Source organism: Linepithema humile, chromosome 1, assembly GCF_040581485.1.
Source record: "Linepithema humile isolate Giens D197 chromosome 1, Lhum_UNIL_v1.0, whole genome shotgun sequence".
Classification (NCBI taxonomy): domain Eukaryota; kingdom Metazoa; phylum Arthropoda; class Insecta; order Hymenoptera; family Formicidae; genus Linepithema; species Linepithema humile.
In genome coordinates, this window is record NC_090128.1 from 43,308,722 (window position 1) to 43,334,864 (window position 26,143).

A 26,143-nucleotide genomic window follows, 5' to 3' on the forward strand; every position below is an offset into this window, starting at 1 on the left:
AAACGTTTTAAGTGAAAAACTTCTTGACAATTTCTAATTTTATTAATAAATAAAAAAAAGTTTTTTTTTTTAAATTATTTATTTATTAACTAATGTGTGACTTCGTAATTTTAATCAAACCAAAATTTTTTTATTATAAGTTCTACGCAATTAGTTAGAAAAGCGATGGAATCTTTCTGGAACGGGTAGAGTGGAGGAATTTTTAAATGGAACAAAATTTGTCTTAAAATTACTTCTTGTTATAAAAAAAAGGTTTTACTAATATAGAAGACCTTAAATATGCGTAGCGTAGATCGGAGAAAAGTCAATGTAAGTGTGGAATGGAACTTTATAAGAGCAACATAAACGAAAAGTATTTCTATCTTTCTCACTTACTTTAAACTTACTGCGACGTGTCATATACGTTCGACGTTCAATGATGAGAACAATCGAATTTATTAATATATTTAGAAAAGCTGTTAATAAGTAAAATTTGAAATTATTACAGAATTGGTGAGTTGTTTATTTGTAATATTTATTGATATTTGCAATATCAAGAATAAAATTTGTGAAAGTTATATTAATAAAGAAGATTTCTTTTTCTTCTTCTTCTCCTTATTTGTGATCTAATGATCTATTTGTTTTCGAAGTTACCTAGCACCGGTTTTTTTTATGAGGTGGATTGCCATCTATATCTCCATTTTTTGGGGAGTCCTTCAGGTAAGCGACGACCATTCAGTTTTCTTTCGAGTGTTATGCGTGCTGTTTCCTTTTATTCGTCTCACATGGTCATCCCGACAGTTGCGTAACATCCATGTCGAATTTATTTACATAATTTACGTGGATTACGTGAATGTAAATTTATCTACGAATTAATAAGGATGTAACGTTTTATTTTTATCACTACATCGAAATATTTTAGTCTTGAAATGTCAATATAGATTTCACGTAGAAATTTCTACTAAAGATAATAATTGATCAATCGAGGTATATTGTTGTGTTCATCGCAATGTGATTTTCAATGGATAATCAATTTACGAATATCTTGATTTTTATATATACTGCAGGCGAGGTAAATTTGTATTAAACAAGACAATATTATTCTATACCCAGTAAAAAATATAGATCAAAAAAACGTCTAATAGACATCTTATAGACGCCTATAAATATTTATATTTATACGTTTATTAGATCAATAATAAAACAACGTTTATTATTCACTCAAATATCCATATGGTTTCTACGATACTGATTCACATGACAATAACGTGGATTTCATGTACTGTTTTTGTCGAGATACCACGTTTTCTTAAAAACAGAATTCTTGAAGATTAAAGACAGAATTTCACGTTTTTAAATAAATTTTTTGTGAACTAAATAATCGCCAATAATTTCTATATTTTTTTAGCTAGAAATAAATTTGTATTATATATGTCTGATTTTAAAAATTTCAAGCTCTCAGAATAAAAATCTTTAACTTTATTTAAAATATGTAAATTTTTATTCTTGAAAACAACAAGCTGATAGAGCCGGAGCTAGTTATAATTGCTCAAATTTCCTTTTATTATAACATTACATACGTTTCGGCCTAAAGGACGTGGCCATCTTCAGTGTAACAAATTAAAAAATCGTCGTTAGTCGTAAAACGTTGACAAGATAGTCAATTTAGGTAACGCATCCTTATCATGATAGGAAATTTGAGCAATTATAACTAGCTCCGGCTCTATCAGCTTGTTGTTTTCAAGAATATTATTTGAATAAGAAAAAGAGCTATATATTTATATTGTATTTTTAAATTTTTATTGCACAGTAACAAACTGGTCCGGCTGAATAAAATTACCAGTCGTTTTTTTTCATTGCTGACTTAGTGACATTTCCGTGATATCTGCTATATATTTTTTCTTAAAGACAATGTGTTTTTTTTACTCCAATTGATTTATTTTATTATTCTGTGTATAAAAGTGTTAAGGTAAGATAATTAAAAAATAAATAATTAATGTCAAGGCTAACTACTGTACATCAATAGCCAGCCTTTAAATTTGAAAGTTCCAACTTTCTATGTCAGTTGAGTATGAATCTTGAGAGGCATAGGTTGTTCAGATGCACTATTCTCACATAAGTTACGTTATTGTGTGATTTTAATTTATTATTATTACAGTTTAATTGTTTTGCAATTTATTGACTATAATATAACTACGTACTTACTCGGATTACAAGGTTTGTTCGTTCTTTTTTTCGTTACTTTTTTGTTAGTTTAGATGAAATGCATTAATAACTTATACAACTTTTTTTTTACCCAGACAGCACAATGTCTAAAATACATCTAAAGGATATCCAGAGGACGTTCTATCGTCTCAAAAACATTTTCGAGATATCCTCTGGACGTCTTTTGGATATTCTGTGCTGTCTGGGTAATTTTTCTCTTTCTACTTAGCTTTACAAATTCAAAAGTGATTATTACACTACTTACTTAACATTTTGTTGGATTACTTCAATACATAATATTTTTAATGCTTAAATAACTAAATAATCTTGATTCTAGATCTTTACTTTTTTTTTAATGAACCATCCACGCTTTCTTCTGTATTGCCAACAGACCTTGCTAACTTTGCTCTAATCAATCTTCAATCATAGCAGCACGAGTTTTTCTTGTAATTTTATTACTTTTTCTTTTGTACGACCCATACAGCACAGAACATTGCAATTACATTGCAGCAATGTTACAATCTTGCAAGTTGCAATGTAATATTGTTGAGACATTATTGCAACCTGTAATTGTAATATTTCATGAGAATGTGACAGCAACATTCCAATAACATTGCAATAACAATATTCGGTAATCGCTAGTTTGTTTGTTTACCGCTATGCGACGCGCGTTGCAAAATCTATCTCGTATTTAAGTTTTAGTCATGATGATTATATAAAACTTGCAAAGAGTGGCTAGTAAAATTAAAGACATAGTAATTATTTTTATCAGTTTAATTTTTCTGATACGACTTCAACACTGAGAATTCAGATATTGAACTGATTGTTCAAAAATCGGACAGATAAATGTCCGAATAAATAAAAATATATGCAACATTATTCTAAGATTGCAATAACAATTTGCATTATTGCAAATTCATTACATTGCAATATTACTGTAATATTTCGTTACAATCTTTATAAAAGCGGACATTTTAACGTTGCTGTAACCCCACAGCAATGATGCAACAACATTTTGCAGCGAATTTGCAATATTGCAACATTGCGATGAAAGATTGATGCAATGTGTATGCAATCTTTGTGTGCTGTATGGGGATAGACATTCAAATTACAATAACTGATAACAATTATATTTTCTATTGTTTTATAAATTAATTTTTAAATTTTTGTTAGTTATATAATAGCGCACAAAGAAAAGAGAATGTTTCTAATAAAAGTTAACAAAATCGATGTTGTTATTTTATCATTAGATGTGATAGTTGGGACATGTGAAATATGCCTCATTTTTGTACGCATGCGCTACCTGTTGTAATTAAACGAATTAGACTATCTACATTTTATCTACAGTGTAGATTCTACGCTCGCTCAGAATAGAGTAGTAAGCATATGTTCAAGATAGCTCCTATTTTTCTACCAAAATACTCAACAAATAGCAATAAAATGTATGTTATTGGTAAAATACCTAAATTGTGCTGAGTATTTGTTTGTAAAGAAACATTAGTATGTTTGGCTCTTCTTGTAAATGCACTAACAGTTTTATGTCGATGAGGATCAAAATGTAATCAAATTCTTTATATGCGCTTATATATATTTTGTGTCGTGTTGAATTATTTGTATTGGCTTTAACCTGTCACTTTTAAGAGCACATCAGCGGTGTCGTCAAAGTTGAGCATAATATAGAAAATGTGGCCTTTTAATACCTTGTGTGATAGTACGGCGCGTCTTGATGGCAAAACTGTGATTATAACGGGAGCAAATTCTGGAATCGGTAAGGAGACTGCCAGAGATTTATATCGAAGAGGTAAGTGAGAGCGAATTGTGCACGGAAAGGACACTTTTGCTGAAATATCTATAAATTGAGCCAGATACAGATCTGAATATAAATTCTGTTGATCATTCAAAATCTATCAATAGAGCCCTCGATCTTGGTTGATCAAATCTTGGATCATCAAAACTTTTTGCTGCGATATGAAAAAGATCGAGTGCTTTATTGATAAATTTTGATTATTTTGATACAAGTATATACATATAATGATACATATTAACTAAACACTTTCCGCACTTTTTTTAATTTTGATTTCTTAAGTTAAAAATGCAAAAAGTATATTTAAACATGGATAACATTTTTGCATTTAGGTGCCAGGGTGATTTTGGCTTGTCGTAATATGGAAAAGGCAAACGCTGCAATGGACGACATAAAGAGGAATCCATTTTCAAAGTAAATATATAAATCATATCCATGTAATAACATATTAATAATTAAATTATCAATTTGAATTGATTCAATGAATAAGGTGTAAATTTTAGTTATTATTGATTCTAAATAAAGCATTATGATGTATTTTTAAAATAAATTTGCATCAATGTATATTTAGAAATATTAAGCAAAATTATATTAATAACTCTAATAAATCGTAAGATAATCGCAAATTGTAATTAAAATATTATTAGTAATAAACAATAATACACAATAATAAAATATTTTTGATTTATTAGTTATTTTACAGAAATGTAAAAAATTTTGATTTTACACGTTTTATTTGTTTGATAAAATAATACTGATAATTTTATATTACTTTCAAGAGTGGATGGGCAACAGGTGAGGGATAAAACAGGTGATCTCGCGGTTTACCAACTGGATCTCAGCAGTTTTCAAAGTGTAAGAAAATGTGCTAAGAGTTTACTAACAAAGGAACCGGTGATTCATATTCTCATAAACAATGCCGGCATTGCAATGTATCCATTCGAGAAAACCGAGGACGGAAACGAGATGCACCTGCAGTCGAATTATCTCGGACATTTTCTTTTAACGCTGCTACTACTACCGAAATTGCGATCATCTGGCTTTGGCTGCAGGATAATTAACGTATCGTCTATGGCGCATTGGTGTAAGTTTGAATACATATTGCAAGACGGACCAACAGAAAAAACATAGAACATATATACAAATACAAATACATTGAATAGAGCAAATGCTTTGAAATTGGAACAAGTTTTTTAACTAATTATGTAAAATAATTGATAAAATTTGAATAATTAGTTTTTATTGAAAATCTTATATAATTTTATGTGGTAACTTTCAGCTGACTAACCTTTATTTGTAAAGAAAAGTATTAAATTTTAGGCTGGTATAGTAATTTCATGAAATCAACATTTTCCATACTTGCTGCCATTAAAAACACAAATTATCCTTTTCTTTAACAGTTGGCAATATAAATTTTGATGATATCAATTTGGAAAAGTCTTATGGACCATGGAAAGCTTATGCACAGAGTAAACTGGCAAATATTCTATTTACTAAAGAACTCGCGCATCAATTAGCAAGTAAGTTAAAAAAGAAGTTTGGACAAATTATCGATAAACAATTGGTTAAAGATTAAGAGGATGCTGGAGTGCCTGACGAACTCCGACGCGAAAGCGCCATCATTTCAATGGAACTAAAAATGAGAGTTTATTGACATACTCTTAGGATAACATGTCTTTTAGAGCTATCAATTTTAGCTTTTTATAAAAGTTTAACGATTTTAATACACCGAATAAGAGCAGCGCAAATTGCGGACTGCAGAATAGAATGTTATGGAACCATTAAAATTGGGCTGAAAAGTCTAATGTAAAAAATATTCTTGTCCGACTATTTTTACATACATTGTGCGTCCATTATCGGTATAACAGATGAAAAAATAACAGAAGATTAGTTCCAGGATAATATCAGAGAGGCGCTATACAATAATATGCGAATATATACACGCACCACACATACGCATACACAATACATTCATACTTAGATTATGACTTATGCCGATAATATCACTCTCATTTTTAGTTCCATCGAAATGATGGCGCTTTCGCGTCGGAGTTCGTCAGGCACTCCAGCATCCTCTCTTAAAATTATTTAATCATTTATTATATTTATTATCAATATATGATACATTGTAAAGTAGTGTAAAAAGAGTGCGATACTTTGTAAAGTTTAATAAATATAAATCGTAATGATATATTTGTATACAATTACAATTTTTTTAAATGTTAAAAGGAACGTGTAGGCTATTTAACATTTAAATTAATTAATATTACAGAGGTACACATACGAGGGATAAATGTTTACGCCTTACATCCTGGTATTGTATCAACGGAAATAGGACGTCATGTTGGCAAAACCTTTTTTTCTGGTTCGGATAAACTTTTCAATTTTCTTACATGGATGTTTTTTAAGAATGTAGTGCAAGGAGCACAAACAACGATATATTATGCGGTAGATGAAAAAGCGGGCGAAGAGACTGGGCTCTATTATTCGTAAGCGTTATATGATATATATATAAATATATTTTTTATATATTAATTTTATTTTATTATTTTATATTTAAAAATTAATTATGTAATACTTGTAATTTCTCTTTGTTTTTGTTAGTGATTGCAGTCCTGCCATGACATCTAGCAAAGCGATGAATGCCGATTATAGCAAAAAGTTGTGGGATGTATCTTGTCGACTATTGCATTTGGAGCCAGAGGAAAATCTTGTTACATTATTAAATACTATCTCACGTCAAATTGCTGATTAATGCCAGCTAAATTTATTGTTAGTAGTACTGACAGTCTTTACTACACTCTACCAGTTTCATGTAAAATTGAAACATAATACAATAGGCGTTATGAGAACCGAATAAAGTAGATACTGCAATAAAATGATAATTCCGAGTGTGATGTTCTTCTTCTGATATATTATGCGACAGATGGACAAACATAAGTCTTGTCCAAAAGATCTTGAAAAGCCTTGTCAAATGAGACCGTACAGAAGTCTGTATCTCTTATCATTTCCAAGAAAGTCAGATTCGGGAACAGAATCGAGTAACTAAAATATCTCACAAATTTAAACAAATAAATAGACAAATATAGGTCTTTTTCTTGAGAAGTCTTACCAAAGTTTTATCATAAAGAATGCAAAATAAGAAGCGTAAATTACGATGTAAAATTACGATTACTACTACTTACAAACTACGGTTGCGCAATCGATGAAAAAGTGACCAATGAAACTAATCTTTATTATATATTTATAAATTATATAATACATAAATATATCCATTCTTAAAAAAGGCATGAATTCGTTAAGTTTCCATTACCAAATATTTGGTAATAAGGACGAAATTTTTTAGTTTCCATTACCAAATATTTGGTAATGAGGACGAAATTTTTTAAGTTCCCATTACCAAATATTTGGTAATGAGGACGAAATTCTTTAAGTTCCCATTACCAAATATTTGGTAATGAGGACGAAATTCTTTAAGTTCCCATTACCAAATATTATGTAATAAAGACAAAATTCTTTAAGTTCGTATTACCAAATATTTGGTAATGAAGACAAAATTCTTTAAGTTCGTATTACCAAATATTTGGTAATGTGGACAAAATTTTTTAGTTTCCATTACCAAATATTTGGTAATAAAAACGAAATTCTTTAAGTTCCCATTACCAAATATTTGGTAATAAAGACGAAATTTTTTAGTTCCCATTACCAAATATTTGGTAATGAGGACAAAATTCTTTAAGTTCCCGTTACCAAATATTTGGTAAAGAGGACGAAATTCTTTAAGTTCCCATTACCAAATATTTGGTAATGAGGACGAGATTTTTTAAGTTTGCATTACCAAATATTTGGTAATGAGGACGAAATTTTTTAGTTCCCATTACCAAATATTTGGTAATGAGGACGAAATTCTTTAAGTTCCCATTACCAAATATTTGGTAATGAGGACGAAATTCTTTAAGTTCCCATTACCAAATATTTGGTAATAAAGACAAAATTCTTTAAGTTCGTATTACCAAATATTTGGTAATGAAAACAAAATTCTTTAAGTTCGTATTACCAAATATTTGGTAATGTGGACGAAATTTTTTAGTTCCCATTACCAAATATTTGGTAATGAAAACGAAATTCTTTAAGTTCCCATTACCAAATATTTGGTAATAAAGACGAAATTTTTTAGTTTCCATTACCAAATATTTGGTAATGAGGACGAAATTCTTTAAGTTCCCATTACCAAATATTTGGTAATGAGGACGAAATTCTTTAAGTTTACATTACCAAATATTTGGTAATGAGAACGAAATTCCTTAAGTTCCCATTACCAAATATTTGGTAATGAGAACGAAATTCTTTAAGTTCCCATTACCAAATATTTGGTACTTAGAACGGAATAATTTAGTTCTCATTACCAAATATTTGGTAATTAATACAAAATTATTTAGTTTCCATTATTAAATATTTGGTAATTAGGACAAAATAATTTAGTTCCCATTACCAAATATTTGGTAATTAGGTCGAAATGATTTATAATAACATAATCTATTGTGTTAGATTCAACCATAATTTTATAGTTGGATCGACCATAATCCATTGTGGTAGATCCAACCATAATTTTATAGTTGGATCGACCATAATCCATTGTGGTAGATCCAACCATAATTTTATAGTTGGATCGACCATAATCCATTCTGGTAGATCCAACCATAATTTTTTAGTTGGATCGACCATAATCATTGTGGTAGATCCAACCATAATTTTATAATTACTAAATCATTTCCTCCTAATTACCAAATATTTGGTAATAATTACTAAATTACTTCGTCCTAATTACCAAATATTTGGTAATAATGATTAAATCACTTCGTCTTAATTACTAAATATTTGGTAATTTCTAATAAATATTTACTTGAATACAAAAAATTATATATAAAAAAAAATTATTTATTTGAATCAAAAAAATATTTACTGAAATCAAAAAAATATTCACTTGATTCTAATAAATATTTACTTGAGTCTAATAAATATTTATTTGATTCTAATAAATATTTACTTAAATATAAAAATTTATTTACTTGAATAAAAAAAATATTTACTTGATTCAAGTGAATATTTACTTGGAATCAAAAAAATTATTTACTTGAATCCACTCTTAAAAAAGGCATGAAAAATCGATACTCAAATGTATCGAAAGTATTGTTGACGCTTTTTTTGCGACGCTGATTGTTATCTTGATTATTCTGGCAGTTTGATAGTTTGAGAGCAAAAGTTATTTTGGCGGTTATTTAAAATTAAAAAAATTTTTTTTAAATATTTAGATTTTATAATTATTAAATTATAATAATAAGTGCGCGCGCGTAGCGCGCGCTTGTATTGTTCTAGTCTTAAAAAAGGCATGAAAGATCAATACTCGAATGTATCGAAAGTATTGTTGACGCTTTTCCGCGACGCTGATTGGTTATCGCGATTATTCTGACAGTTTGATAGTTTGAAAGCGAAGGTTATTTTGACGGTTATTTAAAAAAAAAAAAATGTTTATTAAAATATTTAGATTTTATAATTATTAAATTATAGCAATAAGTGCGCGCGCTACGCGCGCGCTTGTATTGTTCTAGTCCTATCTTAAAAAAAAGCATGTTATTGACTTTTGAAGCCTTTTTTCGTTGCCATCCGACGGTTATCGATCGATTTATCTGTCCTGAAATACGCGTTGATGATTTTGTTTATTATTGATTAGTATCAATGATGCAAACTCGAGCCGGCCAGCACCAGGGCTCCGTGGTAGGGGAAGTATGCACACAAGCGAGAATTGGTTACGTCACACGTATGTGTGCGCACCAGGAGCCCTGGTGCTGGCCGGCTCGAGTTTGCATCACTGATTAGTATTGTCATCACAACGTTTGCGTTGACAATTTTGTTTATTATTATCGATCGGTTGTCTATCGCGAAGTACACACAAATATTTACTTGAATTATGTAATGGTAAAACACGTGTTTTGTATAAATAGTGTTTTTATAAACATGTATATAAATATGTATAAATATTATTAACTTTCACTATTGTTATATATTCGGCTCTGCTCAACGCTTGGAGCAGCTCTATTATATTGAACTGATATAAAATCCATTTAATTCACATATTACACGACCTAATACAATAATGCAAAAAACAGTTAACATAAAATTACGTGACCGGCTCCTGACTTATATCAAAGTATAAATGTAAAAATACGTGAACGCAAAAGTGTTAATAGAAACATTCAATATTCTTCAAAAAATAAGTTACACTACTTATAAAGTGCACGATTAATACAGAATATTGCAATATGGATAAATTAAAAACATGATGTTTTATAATAAATATGAATTTTCGTTATTTTCTCGCGCAAGTTCTATCAAAATTACATTTAACACTTTTGATATAAAGATACTTTAAAGATGGCTAATTATATGTACTGGCAGTTAAATGACAATTTATTAAGTCGAGATTAATATAGTTGCAATATCGCGTGATAATATTAAAATAATAAAAATGAGAAATATTTCTAATAAAATAAAAATTGCAATGGCTAAAAATAAATATTTCACATTTTTAACTTTTCCATATACTGCACAAAGAATATATGTAGATTAAAACAATTAAAACTAGAATTATCTGTAAAAATTAAGTAAACTTGCATATAATACTGGCATTATCTGATACATAAAGTTACATATGAAGCAGCACTAAAAACACATGCAAATGAAATGAAATAAAGAGTAAAAATGAAAATAATAGAATCCTAGAATTTAAGATCTCTTTGCACTTCGTGCATCATTGCTGACGATTTATGCAGCAATGCTAATTCATCATCCATTAACTTCTGCTGAACGATATGAGTAACGCCATCTTCACCCAGCGCGCAAGGTAATGATAAAAACACTTCCTCGTTAATTCCGTGATGACCCTAAAATTTATTGAATTTGTTTTCTAGATAACCAAACTTTTAACAATAATATAATATATTTTAATTAGAAATTAATATGTAATTAATATCATTAAAATAAACACATATATACGTATAATAAAATTAATGTATAATTAATGCATAAATATGTTTTCATTCATTACTAAAATCTTTAAAGATATGAAATATAATTAAACTATAACTAAAAATTGTTACTATAAGCTGCAATTTAATAGTTAAAAAAAATAATCACAATATAAAAATAAAATAATTGATAATCATAAAACATTTCTATACTGAATAAAATATAAAAACTAAAATTTAAAAATAATTATTTCAATAAGTTATTGTAAATTAATATAGAAGTATAAATTGTGTTGAAATGGAAATCTACAATGTTAACTTACGGTAACCAGCGTGGATACAGCATGCACTTGATTGGAATTTCTCAGTATCGCTGACGCGAGGTGCGACACGCTGAGGCCGATAGCCCACGAGGTATATCCTTTAAGTTTAATTACCTCATATGCACTTTGGATTACCAGCTTATGCAACTCGTCCCAATGTTCTTTGTCTTTATCGGTTCCCACGTGTTCGTTCAAATCACGAAAACGTACTCCGGCAACATTAACTCCAGACCACACAGGCACTGATAAATAGAAACAAATTTTACAATTATTATAGACGTAAAAAAAATAAGCATACATTTGTTTAATTATTACAATGACATTACATATACAGGGTGTTTCATAATGTCCGTGCCAACGTTCGTGTACGGGTAGAGTGCGGTAAACTGAATAGAAAAGTCCTTTACCGTTTTGCAATTTCCGTAATAATAATTGAAATATTAATTAAAAAGGATTGACGAATAATCGCGCGTTGCACGCGGTTAGACCGTGGTCTGTACGCTCTAGGCGTAACAGCAATGTAGATCGCATGGCAACGAAAAATAATAAGGTGTGGCGACAGTAGGAGTAATACGCGTTGTATTTATTATTATTTTTTGTTGCTATGCGATCCTTATTGCTATTACGCCTAGAGCGTACAGCCCACAGTCTGTTACTACTATTTGGTAATGTCTGCTCAGCCGCTGAATTGATTATTCACCATATCTTTTATTCAATTGCGGAAAATTTGCTATTTTAAGCGCTTTACCTACCGCTAGTGTCACCGTGTTCTCCGATAATCCAGCTGTGGCAAGATGTAGGTGCGACTTTAAGTTTTTGCGATAACAAAAAGCGGAAGCGGGCAGAGTCCAGATTCGTACCGCTGCCAATAACTCTGTTCTTTGGCAAGCCAGAAAGTTTCCATGCCACATATGTTAAGATATCCACCGGGTTAGAAACGATGAGAAGTATCGTGTTCGGACTATATTTGACTAATTTAGGAATAATGCCTTTGAAAATATCAGTGTTACGTTGAACCAGATTCAATCTGGTTTCACCTTCGCGCTGACGAGCGCCAGCCGTCACGATGCAAAGACTTGAATTCGCAGTCACAGCGTAGTTTGTACTAGCGTTAACTCTTGCGTTTTTCAGAAACGCACTGCCGTGTTGCAAATCCAACATCTCTCCTTTTAATTTGTCCGCCATTACGTCAATTAATGCCACCTCGCTCGAGACATGCTACAATGACAATAATTTATTGAATAATATGATTTTTTATATGAATGTAATACAACATTGATTATTGTTAATTATCGCATTATTAACTTACGTTTGTCAAAATACTAAAAGCACAGGCCATTCCAACTTGACCGACACCGACTATTGAAATTTTATTTCTACTAGTCGAGACAGGCTCCGACACAGTAGTTAAAAGCTGATCTTTCAATGTTGCCATTTTCTGTAAAATTATAAAAATAATTTAATAATATAATTTAATTATATCAATTAAAAATGTAAATTTATTAATATTTTTTTGTTTAATATTATTTTTACTACTCCTTATATTTTTTTATATTTATAAATTACGAAAAGTCAAAACCTGATTTAAATTGATATGTGTAATATTTAAGTGGATACTAGGAGAGCTAATATGAAGGAGGACTATGAGGATTGATATGAAGGTCAAAAAAGTCACGTAGTACTGAAGACGCGCATGTCCGTGAAAGAAACTTGATCATTTCAAAAGATTTCTTCTAACAATAATTGACTCTCTTCGTCTATTCCGTTCAATTAAATCCAAACTGAGGTCGTTAACACGAGTTCAAGAGCCTAGCGTGTCTTATTTTAGAAGGCCGCGTCAAGAAATGCCGTTTCGAATGATACAGCGTAAGATATATCATACAAATTCTACTGCGCTTGCTGCATCTGCTCGAATGCAACGAATGGTGCATGCGATTGTCAGATGGCAGTAGAGGTATAACCGGCAAGCACGTGTATCAAACCTTGAGACACCGGCATTTCCTCTTTATTAGACAAAGTGCAAACGTGTGAATCAGAAAGCGGAAAAGCGCGGACAGTGAAGCACATTGCAATTTAATTATAGATCAGTTCGCAGGGATCGCGGACTGCTCGTTAATCATAGATCGCCGATAGTGCTTGACCGGCGAGATATAATCGATGAGCAACTCATACAACGTCCGGTATTATTAAACTCGCTACATTTTCTATGAGAAGGCAGAGAACGATAAATTATAATATACTAGTAACGGCACGTATCTTGTAACATACACGATAATATAACATCGGCACTCTACCGACGTTTTATCAAAGATAATAAGCAGCCAGCTGATAACGAGCAGCTAACCAAATAAATAAAGCATAACATTAATTTTAACTAAGTATTATGTTATCAATATTTTTAAATATTAACAAACTGCTTCAAAGACGATTAAATATGATAACATAAAGAGTTAAAATTGATTTCTTACAAAACAATCTTAAATTTATTTAAATTTCACGATAGTTTCATGATGAAACTAAACATAAAACAAATTTTAAATCAAATTTTAATTTTTCTAAGCACTATCATGTATTATAACAATTTAATTCAAACATTGTAATTTGAAAAAAAATGTATTAAAAAAGAGCTGACCTCAATGTATTCCCTTGACAATACTATTTCTCGACACTGTCGAACATGGACTGAGAACGTTACAACTGGTACTCCGCTATACTACTAACTGACTGAACTGACAGTTCAGGGATGTGGCTTTACTAAGGTGACCTTGCCCCCACTTTTTTATGTGGTCTGCAAACGACAAGTATGACGAAATATGCGAAATCCTGACGGTCACTGCAGTTCAAAAAATTTTTAAATAAAAAAATAACGACCGACTTTACGAAGTTTTCTCAGTAGACTTTCTCAAAGTATCACGCGGATTTTAATTCGAATATCGTAGTAAGTACAATCGTGAATGCTTCGGAGCACGTAGCGCGGTTTCGAAGAAGGAAACATAACGTTGCGCGTGCGTAAAGTGATGCAACCTACACGTACACGTACGGTGACGTTACTCATCATCGATCGAGTTCAAAGAAATTTTCTCCTTTTGTATCTCCCGAGAGTTTAGCAACGAGATGCTGTGAAGATGTCGAAGAGTGGGGCAGGTATATTTCTGGAAGCAATATCGTAAGTCGTAACTCCCGTATTTTATAGTGCAAAAACTTTATGAGCTACAACTGGTGTAGTTAAATCTGTCTCGACATCCGCAAATGTAAAAAAAAATATTCAAATCAAACATTCAATTCAAAAGTATTTAGAAAAATATTTTTTATAATTTTTATTAAAAACCACTATTTTTAACTTAATTTTTTTACATTAACTATCAATTCTGGTTAGCAAAAAAAGAAACATTTTCAAGAAAGCTAAAATAATTATTTAAAATTAAAACTTAATGTGGAATTTAATTTTATAGTTGGAAACAATGTTAAGTTTATTAAATTTTGAAGTTGATATTTTACTGAATTTTTATTAATAAAAATTAACGCGTCGAAAAATTATGTAAACATTTTATAACAACCTGTACATGACATAATCGATATCTGAGGTGATTAATAAAGCAAAATTTATAAATTATATAATAATTTGGGAGGTATGGTATAAGGTTACAGTTTGTAGAAGATTATGCTGCCGATAAGGAATCTATTTGTTGGAATAACGGATAACGATAATTTCTGTGGCCACAGGCAGTTGAGATGAATCACTAGCTCGACCAGTTGCATACGCTCTGATGCAATTTTCGTCACATGCTCGCAACGTGGCACGATGTTACCTGAGAATAGATTATTGATTTCTTTCGAAGTTTATACAATGTTGCTTTGTGTTTGAGCGGTTGGTCTTCTTTCCTTTATGCTCTATTTGTGTTCTCTTTTTCTTTCATTCTCATATGTACCTGCTCCCCATTTCGAAACGGTTATAACCGTTTATACCTAGCAGGAAACGTGAGTAAACGCACGTACGCATTCATCCAATTTTGTTACACAAAACATGCGGGTTGAATCGCGTGACATATCAAACTTCCTGCCAAAATTCATTAATTTATAAATAAACTATTATCGAATTTTAATTTATTCAGAAAATTATTTTTATCGCAATTAATATTGAAGTAAAATTTGTAATAGAGAATATTAAATAATCATATAACATTCAATATTAATTAATATTCTAAAGTACATGGAATAAACTTTTAAATTAATAAATTAATTAAAGACTCTCATTTTATTATATTTATACACAATTAATTTTTTGATATTTCTAAGTTGAGCAGAGGAAAGTCTCTAAGGCTGTTATCACATTTTTCATAGTTATATTTCATGAATAATTTTTTTGTGCGATAACATTATTAACAATTCCAGAAAAATATTTTAATACAGTTTTAATCAAAGTCTTTGAACATTATTTCACCAGAAGCTATGTTTCAAGGTCTTTTCTGCACCAACGTTCACCAATCCGAATCCAATTACTGAATATTGCAGCGCAGACACTTCAATATAGAATACACGTCGAATATACAAAAACTTGACGAATTGCATGTCTCGTTTCTCTACGGAGGCTGAAGGTTGAAATGGCTGAGCGGTATGCTCGTGGCAGTGTCATTGAGCGATACGACCGCGGTGCCTATATGAAGATGGCACACATAATTACAAACCTGAGAGCTCGGAAGAGTGGACGTCGTTGAATTAGCATAACCGTATAAATGCGCGCACCAGAGGCAACCGGGTGTGTGCATACAAGCGAAGCACCGTGACCGTTTTTGCCTCACCTGCGCACGTTATGTTTATCACTTCTGCGAAGCAGGTAGCCTGCTTCGTCGTCGCTGCCACCCCCGGGGATCTGCCTTCGATAAAGAGAAAGAGACCGTAGGACCGTCGGAGACCACGGACGTTAGCGTTGGGTGGTACAAACGACATTATCGCTGCAATAATGCAGCTCTTGTATCATTTTAATGGACGCGCTAATATCTGCCATTTGCGCGTATGACGAATTTAGCAGCGATAAACATCTTCTAGCGATCGCTCACGCACGTCTGAGCGTGAATTGTTGCGTGACAATAAAACTAACGTGTAACTAGGGTCATAGGGTCATTCTCTTTCCTCCTTCCCTCTTCTCGCTGTCCACACCTCGTTTCCCCTCTCTTTCTCCCTCTTCCTGATACGGTATTAATGATATTGTAGGGCGTCTTTTACGAATATTCAACTCGCGAGTCAATTCCGATTCACGATCTGTCAGGTTGCCTATTTACAATGAGGCTTCTCCGATTTATCAATTCTCTTTTAACTTTAACAGACAGGCGTCAAGAAACTATACCGTGCTTCGATCAATTCTTTATTTTAGCTTCTTATTTGTACAATGTCTCGATTTCGACTGCTCGGAATCGTCATCCGAATTCTCGGTATCGCCGGTCTCTCACGGTGAGACAAGGAGTAGGGAGTAAGATTTTTCGGTAGCTAGAGGGCGATTCAAATCCTACTCCTACAATATAAATAATAAATTTTGTTATATCTTTAAAATTCGAATAATTATACGACTTAAACAGAACATGATAACGGCTTAATGAGTTCATCGAAACTGCATGTTAATGAGATTAAATCAAATGTGATATATTACTTCAATGTGTAAGTGCAATATCTAAGTCATGAATATATGCATATGTATCTAATTTTAATCTTGGATTTTGATTGGATATTTACCAAGATTGTGAACTCTTGATATTCTAATTTCATTACTAATTTTATACTTGCACTATTCGCGTGTACATCGAACATCTTGATTCAATAAAAGATGAAATATAGAAGCTCTCTGAACATCATCGGATATATAAAATACATTTTATTATAATCGCTATCAAACGCAACGGAGATACTTTGTCGGAAGGGAATTTCGCGAAGATCAGTCGCTGTAATTCTCAATCATCACGATTTCTTGTTGGCTCAGTGCTTCTTAATTCTGTGCACACATACGCGCACATGTGCCCTCGTTTCCTGCCGCCTAATGAATCCAACATTAATCTGCGATGCCGAAGTGCATCGTAATCTCCAAAAAGCGACCGTCACGCGGGCACTATACATATAAATCGGCGCAATTATTCGCATAGAAATCACCTTCTAAAATATGCGGAAAAAACCACATTGCAACATCCTGCTGCGATCTCCATAAACAATCTGCACAAAGTGCTCACACGATCTGCCACGTAGTCGACGGGATCGCGTCAAGAGGAACGGGATATCTTTAAAACTTCGAGTGGACGAAGACGGAAGAATGGGAGAGAAAGACAGGCTTCATAATAGAGCAATTTAATAAATTGTCGAACGTAGCAATTAAGATGGTGTTAGGGATCAGCAACGAGACCTTGATATGGTAATTACAGCGATATAATACGTGTGCATTCGTTAGTGGCTGCCTTATAAGATGTATATACACGCATTCGGCGCAGCCAAGTTACGTTTGTACGTCGGATTATTTCGGCCCTCTTTTTGATTGTAAATTATAGCTCATAAAAAAGTGCGCTCATCTTCGCGAGGCACCGCTCACGGTCAGATGTATGTATGCTGGCATTATTTCACATTAAAAAGAATGAAACTGTCTGAATATCTCGCGCAAATCGTTTTGCTCGCTTACGATTTTGAGGAAATTAAAAAGTATACGGCATTGCGAGACATGTAATTGTGACATAAAATTTCGAGAAAGGTTCAATGTTCCTGGAAAATAATACTGTCATTATTTACGACATGCCCACTAATTTAATTTACGTAATGTCAGTGAATCAGTGCGCAAAAAATAAATAAACCTTTCTTTGGACAAAATTCAATTGATATTACTTGATAATTTTGTTAAATTTGTAAATTTTATTCTACTACAAATATTGATAAGCTGATTCGATTAATAAGGCGACAATTATTCTCGATTATAAAAGAAATTACGTTATGATAAGTTTCCAAGATATCGATAATTTCAGTTGAATTCCTGACATGATTATAGACATGCAAATTTTCATTCACGTGATAATGCATGCGATAATGTGGAGTTTTCGAAACTGCACAGTGCGCGAAATTGCACGATGCTTGTCCGCAGTCGCATTCCCATACTCGATACTGCGGGTGGTCGTCTCCGGCGTCGAGCGTTAAAAGCGTACTCACGCGTGCGGACGATGAAGAGGGTCAGAGAAAAAGGATCCAGTAAAGGGAGAGAGAAAGAAGAGAAAGTAAACGAACGGGTTGCAATAAGTGATTCCCCGTAACTATAAATAAGTGGCGATACATCCACGGACGGCTTCGTTCGCCCGTAAATCACGAATCGGGGCATAATCGCCGAGGCAATCTCGAATCTGCCGTGGATCAAGGTGGATCTCACCGCGTGTCCGGGTCCTATCCGTAGCCTTACTGTTGACGGTAAGGTAGAATCTAACCGGCAATCCAGGATCCTGTTATAAATCAGGCCTCGATGTCGATGCGGGCCTGTTCGTAGCAGTGAAATTATCCTAGTCGCTTCGCCGTGTGTATGTGCCAAGACTATTATCCCTACTTTTACTATTGATATCCCGACCTTTAACCGGAACTCTAAGAAGATAGATCAATTACAATATTAATCGAAAATCTTTTTTCTTTCATAATTTAATAGAAATTGTCTAAAGAACATTGTCACAATATCTAAAAAATAAAATAAAATTCTTGTTTCTAAAAAAAGATTGAGTTATGATTTACTTGTTTCCGTTCTATTAATTATTGCCGTTTTATATTATATATTTAGATTGACTAAAAATGATTTCTTATCTTTCTGGAAAATATGTTAAAAAAAATTCTATAATAGCAGTCTTCCATCGATGGATGGTCAGATAAATTCGAGATGAAACAGAATTTCATTGCGTAGTCACGTATCACATTAAGAGATTGCAATCACGTTCAAATCGCATATACACATTCATCGCAGTCAGATTAAATTACATCTACAGATATGTCTGGATTCGATTAGCATGCATATCTCTCGCGAATGATAAAGGAAGACACTAACTATAAGAAGGAAGACACTACGGAAATATTACAGTTTATTGATTTACATAGTGCGTTGAACTTAAAGTGTCATTGAATAACTCTACAGTTAATAATTGGTTTTAATTGTACTTGACTGCAGTTTGGCTTGTTTGTTTTAATTTTTAATTCTGCCATCCGTAGTGATAAATTTTTTGTTGGAATATTTTTTTGCGCGAGGAAATATACTATTATTTTCTTGCTAAAAATTTTATCATATGAAAATGTGCATGCACTAATATGCAGGAATCGGTTTCAGACAATCTACTCAAGTAGTGGCGTGATTTCACGCCATTAATCTTTCCTCAACAATTAACCGATTATAATCGCGGTAGTTATTAATTACAATCAATATATACTTGATAAACAGGTTTATAAAAAGGCAGTTGAACAAAGCCCGTTTATCAAGTGTCTTCAATCCTGTGTTCATTGTGCTTCCAACAGATGCCGGGATCGTTCAGTATTTTTCTCCTTGAGAAAAGAAGCCGAGTGTTATACATAGAACAGACATGATCTTGATAAAAGAATAAATAATATACAATGAATGAAGAAACTAAATATATAAATATGTGAAATGCATGCAATGCACTAAACTTTCTGCTTCGAGAAATCGATACATAAAAGTAACTAATTAAATTAAATATATTTTTTTACCTCAAACGTCTCACACTGAAAATGACTGCAACATATTAACGTACGGCAATTCTTCAAACTTAATAGCGAAATGTAGCAAGTAAAAAGGACATAAGCAATATTTCGAAGAAAGGAGAGAGAGGGTGATAAAAGTTCTTCAACGACGTATTCACAGAGAAGAAAGGGGAATCGAAGAGAGGCCGTGCCCGTTGATTAGCGGATATCTTAATTACTGATTGGCCGCGCGGACTAATTAAATCGTAACTCAATCAGGACTCCGACCTGCCTCCTGCGCGATGGCGATTTTACGAGCGTGTACGCGCGGTTCGGAGGCCCTCGCATACATATGTGCCGCATTGCTGATGGCTTTAAAGCTTTGAATAATGCGCTCCAACCACCCTCCGCCTTATCCCTTTTACATATCCTTCCACCGATCTTTCTCGCGCGGCAGTGTCTCCTTTTTACTTCACCTTTTTTTTATTGATGACCTCCTCGCTCCGAAGCCGTTTCGAAGGCATTATATCCGCCCGGAATAAAAAGTGCAAGTAATTAGTAGTACCTACCGCGCCGTCCTGTTCGTTGAGCGATGTCCTCCGGATCCTCCCACTTTCCGTTCCTATAAACCACTCGAGATATGAATTTTCAATCGTGCAGATGCGTTTTCGGACTGGTGTTCGAATATCATACATCTTTTTACGCGATGCGGGCGCGCGCATTTTGTGACACAAGGACGAAGGCCCGTATTCTCTTCGCACGTTTAATAGCTATTGTGATAAAATAGATTGTCATTTTATATTTATATTATACTTGAATGTTCTCTTTTTATTGAGACACATAAAACTCCGTGTTTAATAGCCATAATTAACACTAATTGTAAGCATACGGGTAAGAATGCCGGCAGAACAATAATTTGTACTTTCTTTTGCACGCTGCGATATTCGAACAAGGTAGCAATTAACTCGTAAGTTCATTATAGCTATAATTATGGTAGAATTCAAGCGCTGCATCAAGTCCATTCCATCTGCGCTTAATATTTTGACAGTTGCATTGTATCTTGACCGATTTATTATATTCGTGAACTGTCGTTTACGCGTATCTCTAAGAAATACTTGCTGCCAGTTATATTTTTAAAAATTTACATTTAAGCGCTCTGTCCCTGAATTATTATTTTAACTTAAAAAAATAGCTCGTATTATATTCCATGACTTCATAATATATAATTAGCATATGCCTTTTTTATGTTTATATTAAAGATAAGCAAAGATTTAAGATTTATGTACAAGGAATTAAAATTTCTTGATAAAATGCTTATTTTAATAATAATCCCTTCTCTTGCGCATATATCACAACGTATATAAAGAAAACACATTGTCCAGAGAACATTCAATATTAAATTAATATATAATTTGCACAATACAATTATTGTTACCAAATTTTACCAAAAATCTTAATTTTACTGAAGAACATTACATTCAGCCAAGATGAGCCTTAAAAGAAACTTATTATTGACACTTGTCATCATCAATGTATTGATGTATGAGAACTTAGCCAGAGAGTAAGCATACTTTTTACATTTAAAACAAATAATTTGTGTCAAAATACAAATATTTAAGAATTTTAAAATTTGCTATAAATAATTTAAATACTAATACAATTTACATGTTATTCTTGTGATATTATTAACTACAATTAGCTTAAGTACATAAGTCTGAATAGTAAATATTTTGAATTTTCTGATATATATAGTTTATCGATTAGATATCGATATAATAATGTAGTAAAATAGATTAATAATATGTATTCATTCGCTCAAAATCTATATAGTCTTAATAATTAGAAAGAGTTATTACTAAACTAGAATTACTAAAATATATAATATACATATATAACTACATAGAAGAAATTAAAATCATTTAATTTAGTTTAATAAATATAAAAAAATCAATTGTATCAAAAGATTTAAGATTTTATATAAATAATTTAATGTAATTTTTACCTACTCCGCAGGTTGCAGATTTCCTTTATATACAAGAGATGAGAGTTGCAATGAAAATAATTTATGTTACGGATATAACAGGATTACTAGAAAATGCGAAACATTTCAGTATAATGGTTGCGGTGCAAACACAAACAATTTTCTTTCATTAACACGCTGCCGACAAGAGTATAAAATTTTGAACTAAATAATAGATAATAAAATTAAATTTTAGTTTTTAATGAAGATAATGCATTGTAACAGGATAAAAAATATACACTTAATAAATAATAAAAATGTAACCATAATATAAAAATATAAAGATATTTTTAACGTTCTTTGCAAGAACAAGTACATGATGATAACAAGCAAGAATAATTATATAATTGTCACATAACAAAACTAACGTTAACTAGGAATATAATTCTATAAAAAATAAATATGATGAAAAAATACGTTGTATAAAGTAAATTTATTTTTATATTAATTTTCAGAAACATTTGTTGAGATAAAAACAAAGTTAACACATATAATATTCTGGTAATTTATCCTTATATCTTCAATTGCATTCTTGTCTTAGTAATCATCTGATGAATATAATTCCATCGCTCTTAAAAAATAGATTTTATTATTAAAAAACTCGAAATATTTTTTATTTTATCATCATACTATTTTCATTCTTAGTAATTAATCATTAGATGTAAAAATAACAAAAATATAATTACCTTTATGAATAAGGTTAAACCACTGATCGACATATTCCATGTTGATTCCTTCGTTGATTTTCCGGGCATTCCTGCTCTCTTTGTGGTACGGTTATGAAATAAGCAGGAACAGCATAATTATAACGAGTCGTTGATGTTGGAAAATCTTCACTGGCATTTTTCTGACAAATCGTTAACGATAAAATAATCATTATCAACACGGTTATAGACAATATTTGTGCAAAATATTTCATTTTTAATATTTAAATTTTAGTAAATGTTAATCAGATCGGTAATAAATTTGATGCGTTATCCTCGTGGCTAGGAATCAACAGTCTATCAGATCTTATTACGTTCTGTTAGATTCTCCCGATGTATCCGCTATTTATAATCCTTTCTGATTGCGCAAACTACGATTACGCAAACTTTTTTCTTGGTATTTCAAACTCAAACAACTCGCCAATGTAGATTTTTAAATACATAAAAAGAATCATTATTAAAGAAGAAGCTGTCCTTGAAGAATATATCGTTAATATTTAAAATTTTTAATTTTATTATATTTTAAAGATGAAAATTATGTAGTTTATATTCTATAAAGAATTATATTATAATGTTCTTCTTTTCACATAGCATGCATTAATGTTGATAGTAGTGTTACATTTCCTACTAAAAAATTGTACTAAAAATTTATCACAATCAACTTTAATATTGAAATATATGATAGCGCCTATTTTCCTTTATTTTATTTTTATACTTTCTATATTTAAAAAAAAGTATTTTATTTTTATATTCTTTATATTAAAAAAAAATAGAAATATGTAGTTTTAAAAATTAATTATAAAACTATTTTTTTCGGTTTCTTAACAAATTATTGATGATAATACAATATCAGTATTATAACAAAGTTATAGATATGTAATAACAATTTTATCTAATACTTCATTTTTTAATAGATTTTTTAAAAAGTTTTAATGAATTTAACAAGCTATTTTTAAAACAAAAATTAATCTGCTAATATTGATATTAAATATTTAATGATTTCACAGAAATCGGTACATCTTCTAATATTCCTCACATACCCGCTGTTTACAATCATATCCAAACAATTACGTAAATCAATTAACAAAATTCATCAACACTTTCATTGCCAACCGCGCACAAGATGTCTAATCTACCAAATTCCAGGAAGCAGAAAAAATGTTTAATCTTTATTTTAAAATTATTATTCATATCACTATATATATTACACATAAATACATACAACAAACGTTTTGTTATAAATGACAAAATTAATTGCTAAACTGCTCAATAAATAAAGTTTACTGCCTGGTTTTACATCTGCCATAAAAAATTATCAATACACTTAACTTTGAAGCAATTTAACTGGCAATTTAACAGCCAAAGATTATTTTAGATGCACAATTTGTATTCATGAAGTGCAAATCTTAACGAAATACTTAATTTAGTATCTTATGTAAATCTTAACTCAAATATTCGGATATAATGAATGTAGAGAGCACAATATAATTACAAAAAATATTACTTTAGAAAAGAAGACATAACGAAACGCTTTTATGTAAGGAGAAGCTTGTATAATCTGAAATATTCACAATTATCGGATCAATTATTTTGCCGCCAATTAATACACTCGATCTCATGCACATTGAAGATACCTCGTTACTCCGACAATGTAACATCGGATGGCAAACAAACGTCTTAATTAATGTAAAGGATGACAAAGATAAAAAACGTGACATTGGCATACGCGAATTTTGTAACAAATTGGTGTATCTCTGACCACTAGGACCGCCAAACCGCCTCTCTTTATATTTATAATAGCAATCGTTTTATCATCTCGATCGCCTTTAGCGGGATGGTTAACTGCTCCATACGCAAAGCAATTAATTACGAGTAGTCCGTATTAATCTTTGCAAATTGGGACCGAAATTCTCAGAGTACGCCCCGCAATTTATAGTGCTCCCTATTCATCAGATCGCGCAACAAAACCAAACCATTCTGTAAAACAAATGCAGATTTCTCTTTTTTAATTTTCTGACTTGACTGGATAAGTCATATAGTAAGAGATAAAATTCTTTTTATCACAGGACCATTACGCTGTCCGAAATTTTTTTAACTGATGAAAATCGGCACATAAAACAATCCACGGTGTAGTTGATAATTCTTTTCGTACTTACGGAATGAATAATTAGTAAATTAAAAAAATATATGTAAATTTCTAGGCTACTTTACTTCTTTCGAACATAAAATTAGTACAAATTTCTCATTAATTGTTGAGAATATATTGAGAGTACTTTAGATTAAATGAAATATTGTAGTTATAAGATTATACGATATACAGTTTAGTTGCGCTTTTTGCTCATTCAATCTTGTCGAGGATCGATTTCTGCGCCTCATAAATTCTTTGACAAGATATCGTCATCAACTCTTGCTCCTTGGGCGTATACGACAAACGAATAAATGACTGTACGCCGTTTCTCCCTACCACACATGGTAGTGACATAAAGATATCTTTCTCTAGTCCGTGTCGGCAACCCTAAAATATATTTCACATTTTTAACAAAAACAAATTCTTGTATTATCCACGAAAATATATTTTTCATTTAAATTCGGGAACAAATTAAATACATATTTACGCGTGCCGCTGATATGTGTTATCAATCTTTCATTACGCAGTAGAATATTAACAATGAAATTAATATGAGCAGGATAAAACGCTACAAAGCGTGTGTGTAATTCACAGAACGTATGATTGACACTGCTAAACGAAAGTTTAATAATATTAATAAGTCTCATTAATGAACCTTGATGAATGTCGAAACGGTGAAACAGGCGCAAGTATTGCGCACGATAGCGTCGACAATTTCGCCTGCACAGATACCGACTGCCCAGCTGTGATAGCCTTTTTTATTGATCAATTCTTTATCGGTGTCGATCACTTTCGTGTGCAAATCACTCCAGGATTCTGGATCCGATTTCGTACCGATTTCTTTATTTATGTCCTTTAAAGGCATGCCCATTACCGCAACGGCGGACCAAACCGGCACTAATACATATTCAAATAAAGCATACAAATAGAAAAGTTAAAAGACAAATTTAATAAATTAAATAAACACGGCATCTTTATTTTATTATTAGAATTTACGATATTTTAACATCAGTTACCAGAAGTCGGTCCGCTTTCGCCAATGATTAACGCTTGAATCGTACTCGCCGAAATTCCGAGCTTCTGCGCGATGAAATACTGAAATCTACAACTATCCAAAAACGTTCCTAGTCCTATAACACGATTGGGTGGAAATCCCGACAGTTTCATAGCAACGTACGATAGGATGTCGACTAAATAAGAAAATCGAACAATTCAAATATCGTATTACATATATTTGCACAATGTTTAATTAAAACATATGCCAGCT

The 26,143-nt window shown here is 31.6% G+C and overlaps 3 protein-coding genes across 3 annotated transcripts in view; 1 reads left to right on the top strand and 2 right to left on the bottom strand.

Moving 5' to 3' along the window:
• Positions 1-3,377: 3,377 nt before the first annotated feature.
• On the top strand, positions 3,378-6,750 carry LOC105676840 (retinol dehydrogenase 11-like). Its single transcript, XM_012375034.2, has 6 exons — positions 3,378-3,985; positions 4,321-4,402; positions 4,768-5,072; positions 5,389-5,508; positions 6,261-6,477; positions 6,593-6,750. The coding sequence occupies exons 1-6, from the start codon at positions 3,868-3,870 to the stop codon at positions 6,741-6,743; spliced, it is 993 nt and encodes a 330-aa protein (XP_012230457.1). The 5' UTR covers positions 3,378-3,867; the 3' UTR covers positions 6,744-6,750.
• Positions 6,751-9,976: 3,226 nt separating this feature from the next.
• Positions 9,977-14,287, bottom strand: Ldh (Lactate dehydrogenase). The gene is made up of 5 exons (XM_012375033.2): positions 13,969-14,287; positions 12,646-12,774; positions 12,089-12,554; positions 11,337-11,578; positions 9,977-10,929 (listed from the first exon to the last, which is right to left on the bottom strand). Exons 2-5 carry the CDS (start codon positions 12,769-12,771, stop codon positions 10,765-10,767), a joined length of 999 nt encoding a protein of 332 aa, XP_012230456.1. The 5' UTR covers positions 12,772-12,774; positions 13,969-14,287; the 3' UTR covers positions 9,977-10,764.
• An 8,171-nt stretch (positions 14,288-22,458) lies between these two features.
• LOC105676847 (uncharacterized) overlaps positions 22,459-26,143 on the bottom strand; it is a 159,594-nt gene continuing 155,909 nt past the window's right edge. Inside the window, exons 19-22 of the mRNA XM_067348479.1 lie at positions 25,893-26,066; positions 25,532-25,773; positions 22,731-25,263; positions 22,459-22,615 (exon numbers count right to left, since the gene is read on the bottom strand). Of these exons, the coding sequence (XP_067204580.1) occupies positions 25,087-25,263; positions 25,532-25,773; positions 25,893-26,066 (593 nt within the window). The 3' untranslated portion in view covers positions 22,459-22,615; positions 22,731-25,086. The remainder of the gene's footprint in view (positions 22,616-22,730; positions 25,264-25,531; positions 25,774-25,892; positions 26,067-26,143) is intronic.